At 44.3% G+C, this 4,979-nt stretch overlaps 1 protein-coding gene across 1 annotated transcript in view; it reads left to right on the top strand. All coding sequences in view use genetic code 11, as the record gives it.

The window, feature by feature from the left end:
* EGR_06328 (hypothetical protein) overlaps positions 1-3,560 on the top strand; it is a gene marked incomplete at both ends in the record, with an annotated part of 7,289 nt that extends 3,729 nt beyond the window's left edge. The window contains 2 exons of the mRNA XM_024495577.1: positions 1,676-1,889; positions 3,397-3,560. Coding sequence (XP_024349975.1) covers positions 1,676-1,889; positions 3,397-3,560 — 378 coding nt within the window. The remainder of the gene's footprint in view (positions 1-1,675; positions 1,890-3,396) is intronic.
* Positions 3,561-4,979: the final 1,419 nt, after the last annotated feature.

Below are 4,979 nucleotides of genomic sequence, written 5' to 3'. Positions count from 1 at the left end.
CGGGAGTGAGGAGTGGTATTTGGTATTCACTTTGTCCAGAGTTCGATGAATATATTGACCGAAGAAGGAACAGCTTCTACACCGCCCAGTACCAGAAGAAGTCTTGACAAACTTGCGTAGATATTTTGCTGCGATACTCCACCACCAAGTGCTAAGCCGTTATGCCAAAACACTGTAAAAAGTATCCTTTTTTGGCTTTTTTTAAAAGTAGCAAAAGGAGTTGGAACAGTGTGAATGTTCTGTTTCACAGTCTTTGTCGCGTTGAGAATAGGAGCAGCCTTTTTCTGTGTATCGAAACACAAGCAGGCTGCGATGTTTCCACTTTACTGAATGGCTTTGTCTCTAGCTATGACCTCCTCTAACTGGGTCAGGCGGTCCACTACTAGACAACCGCCTATCGCGTGCGGAGCGGTGATGCTGCTCCATACACCTTCGACTTGTATCTAGGCTCATGGGGTGGAGAGGTCTTGGCAGTACCTGTCCCAACTTCTGTAAAGTAACTGTTCATTACGAACAGTTTGACCTGTAGTCCATCACATGCACAAAGCAAGTACGGTCTTGTGGGGATGATGTTGTGAGTGCCTTCGAAATGGGAAGTGGACAGTGGATCGCTTGGATTACGAAAGCCCCCTCTCATCACAAGTTTGTCCTTCTGGCAGTCAGCGGACAACCGACAAACGTTTTGACACAACGTTATAGGTCCATTTTCACATGCCCATGCATGTCCTATGGTATGCATTAAGACGCGTCTTGGGATCCACGAGATTCTCCCCCTCCCCCCTCCTTCCCCCCACCATCTGATGGTTGAAATAGCCTTAAAAAATTTATTTTGTGGTTTATGCTGACATTGATGTGTCCACCATTGAGACCTTTATCACGGGATTAAATGCGTTTAAACGCAGTCGATTCTGGGTACTAAGCTGCGCCCATCGCTTACTACGCCTGCGTCAAAAGCTATACGATGAAGCTGATGAGAAAATTGTGGAACTTTGAAATCCAGTTAGAACCGACTTGTAAGGCGAACAAGTTCAAACTACATCTGTGTGGTTCAAAATATGCGAAAAGTAGCATGGAGCGCCATTGAAAGCACCGATAGACGGATCCGCTCACTTGGTGTTTAGTCCAAACGGTCGAACGTCTTTTGCACGTTCCTTTAATCTACACAAATTCAGTGCAACAAACTACACTGGAAAACCGCTCAAAATCGCTTGGTTACCTTGTGACAAGTCCTTTCGGTACTTGGGAAAGAGTATTTACTTCGACCCCCCCGAGGGCACTTGGCTACCACACATACGGTTCAAAGTCCGCGGCTGTTGGGTATGATTCACTGTTTTTTCTAAATCACACAAGTGAATCAACAGATGTTACTCATACGTTGTGTTTCTACTCTAGGAAACTTCGAACTTGGGTTTACAGTCGCCATCATCTTAGTCATTGTTCATCCAGGTTGGCCCACCACTTTTTTACTCTGGACTCATTAAGGCCTATGCGTGAGGTTTCAATGAGCACATTAGATAAAATAATGATTAGAAATTCAGAGAGGCGTTGCTTTTGTTTGGACTTCTGTTGAATAATTAACCCTTTACTAATGACGCTGATGTGGGCGGTACTTGTCTCTCCCCGACCTCCTATTGGTGAATTCCTTAACTAATGATCTTCGTCCAATTACCAACAGAGTGAATCTCAGCCACGCAAACTCGAGCCCAGGCGAAATGTGATCACTCAGGCCTGTGATGGGAAAATTGAAACTCGCAACATGTCCACCTCGATGGTGACGCTAAAGGTGCACTGCGAGACCTTCCATTTGACAGGTATCAACAAACTTCGATGTGCCATTGGGGATTCAAATGATGTTGCCGCGTCTAAACACATCTACATTCTTTGTCCAGGTTGGTAATTTATGACGCGTAAAATGCGAAAGAATTGATTCTTTCATCTTCCTACTGTTTTTAACTTTATTACTACAGTGCGAAAATAGTTTTACTAGGAATTGCGTGAATAGTAAACCCGAATCGAGGCAATGAGACAGAATATAGTGTCATCAAAGATTTCATGCCTTCAGATGCCCTTTTTTTAAAGTTTCTGGAAAAGCTCTTTTCTTCTGTGAGGCAGGACAATTTTCAACTAATTTTAGTGAGTTGACTCCCATACGGTGTCTCAAAAGGAAGTTATGAGCCTATCCACAGCGTCACACATATGTGACTCGTTGACTTCTGTTTGTTCAAGATCGTATCGCAAGCAAAATGGTTGAAGCTAAACAAGCAAATCTCTTGTAGTGTGTATTTATGATCTAGAAAGGATAAGCATGTTATTTTTTTTTTTCCTTTTTGGTTTTGAACACCAGTGGGTGGGCTACTGTCACATATGTGTGACGTTGATTTCGGGAAGTCAACTTGGTAGCCGAAATGTTAATCGGTAGATGTTTTCTAAGTAATGGGCTTTCAATCTCTCGGTGTCAAACTTACATCTCATGTACTCGAGATAGAATCCTCATGCTACCTTTGAAGATACTGTGAACCGCATCAATGTGGGAAGGAAGTTATCTTTATGGGCACTATGCGATGACGCCATGATGGCGACTCCCCTTTTCCTTTTGAGCGTCATCTTTGCCATCTTCCATAATCGCTCTTTTATTTCTGTTGTTCGCCAGTTAAATCGGATAGGGGTTCTTCAATAGTACCTCCTTCGGAAGATTTGCTCTCAGTTAAGGATTGGTTCGAGTAATGTTGGACGATGTTTTCGAGAGAGCCTGTCCTCTGCTCTACTCGATCAAGCTTGTCTTATTCACTGATCGATGCACGTCGAACTGACTGTTTAGGTGTGTGCCACAACTCAACACCGTTTTAACTCGTATGGGAGTTGCCTTTGGCATGCTCAATCACTCACAGCTGACAACCTCCTTGTAAAATATGGAAGTTGGGATCCTCACTTTGAATCACCTTTAAAGATAATAGTAGCTATATGAGGAGCTGAAAGGTCCTACATATGAACGGAGGTCCGTACCACAGACAGAAAAGCGGAATCCGCACTGGCTTAAGATCCAACAAGTAGTGAGCTACCCATTCAAATGGATTTTCACTTTACCATACTGCCTTTTGCTCCTGTTTCCGCTACCAAAACGGACTTTCGTCTAAACAATTGCTGAAGGACTTTTTACCATTGTAGCTGACTAAACTGTAGGAAAAACCGAGAGGAGAAAGTGCCAGACTTTAAATAGTTTGAAGCAGTCAAATCACTTACTGGTAGCGGTCATCTTCTTCTTGTTCTCCTCTGGTCAAAAAGACACTATTTAATGTTTCCCTGTGACTTGCACTTGTCATTTTTGCCGGCCGGATAACCAAGTGACAATTGTCCACAATTAAATTGTCGCCATTAATCTCGTGCTCTTCTCTATAGGAGGTGAGATACCAATGACTCTGACGAGTGGCGAAATGATCGGACTAGGCGTGGCCGCCATCGCGTTGTTCGCCCTCTTCGTCACGGGCTGTGTTCTTCTCCGAGGGCGGTCTAAAGAGAGTGCTATTATTTCAAGTGGTCACACTCGTGCAGAACTCGTATAATCACTTATTTCTTTCTCCTCTCCTGCCAAAGTTATACTCTTCAACATCCCCTTCAATCGTATTTTGCAATTCATGTGTACATTTAACATCCTACTTAAATGTTTTTAGTATGAGCAAAGTTGACCCTGGCTCTTTTATACCTCCCCTACCCCCTTTCCCCTCACGCTTCCGACCTCGTGTTTAATCTTTTTGCATGGTGTGAGTGGTGTAATAAACGCTTCTTTATTTCACAATGCATTCCGCTGCAGTTGACCGAGGCATTTCTACTCATATAATTTAAGTAGGTCGCAGCTCTATCATGGAGGCCTTTTCTACTGACGGTAATACATCCAGTGGTGCGCCAAGTGGTGCCCAGTAGCTAGTACCCAGGTTGTGGAAGAGTGCAGTCCACATCCCGATTGTCAAGATGTCATGGTAGAGGGTAGAATGATGGGCATAGGTAGGACATTTGAATGACGGCAGCATCTGCCATTGTCGACCTAGTGGTCTCGCCCTCAATCAACAGCCTCGAAGGTGACTTCTGTGGACAGTCATTTGGCGCGTAGAACGCTTGAGTCAAGACAAGAGTAGAAACGCATGGATTTTGGCACCATCTCCTGAAAACGACTCATCACGTGCGTTAGGAACAAACATGGCAAATTTGACGTGGATTTTCTACCCTATAGTGTATATTACCGGAGAAATGCGTCTGCGAAGGGAATGCTTCAATTGGCTCGCCAAGAATGGATCTGTTTCTTCAAGTTAACGCCCTAGCTTCCATGGCTCAGCACACCATGTAATGCTTCATTCCAGACGCCAGTCACGCGTTCATTTTCCACTGCCATCTAACCTCTCCCACCAATTTGAAACCTTCTGTTCCTGTAGACTTCCAGGCTGGACTTGTTAGCGATGATAAACAGTGTTTGAGGTGCTTCTGGTGCAGATCTCATTCCTTAAAGCAGCGGATTTAGGACTTGAACGTGTGTAATCTCACAATAGGTTCTCGTGGATGGGGGGGGGGGGGGGGTAAGAGAGGATGTGAATAAAATCCCTCTTTGACGTTCTCAGTTGAATCATCCACTCCGATAATCACCTTTTCCCGAGATGACAGGCGATGATAGGCTGGATGAAAAAAGTTATGTCGTTAGAATCTACGAAAAGAAATACGGCATCTGTGTTGTTCTCCAACTGCCTATTCATGTGACTGGACCTTGGGCAAATACGAGGTGGGAAAACTTCCTCTTCTCATCGCCTACTCACTATCCGCATTCCCGACTGTTGGGAAAGGACGCTCACAACCAGTTGTAAGGATTTGTAGCAAGTAAAAGGACCGTACCCATAAATATTTGAATTGCGAAGCACAAACAATCAGGTTTGGAGGCCGCTGTACACACACACACACACACACACACCCAAACAAAAAACAAAAAGAGCTCTCTG

This window comes from Echinococcus granulosus (genome assembly GCF_000524195.1).
Source record: "Echinococcus granulosus chromosome Unknown EG_S00055, whole genome shotgun sequence".
NCBI lineage: Eukaryota > Metazoa > Platyhelminthes > Cestoda > Cyclophyllidea > Taeniidae > Echinococcus > Echinococcus granulosus.
The sequence above is the reverse complement of the archived record's forward strand: the minus strand, read 5'-3'. Positions and strand labels throughout refer to the sequence as shown.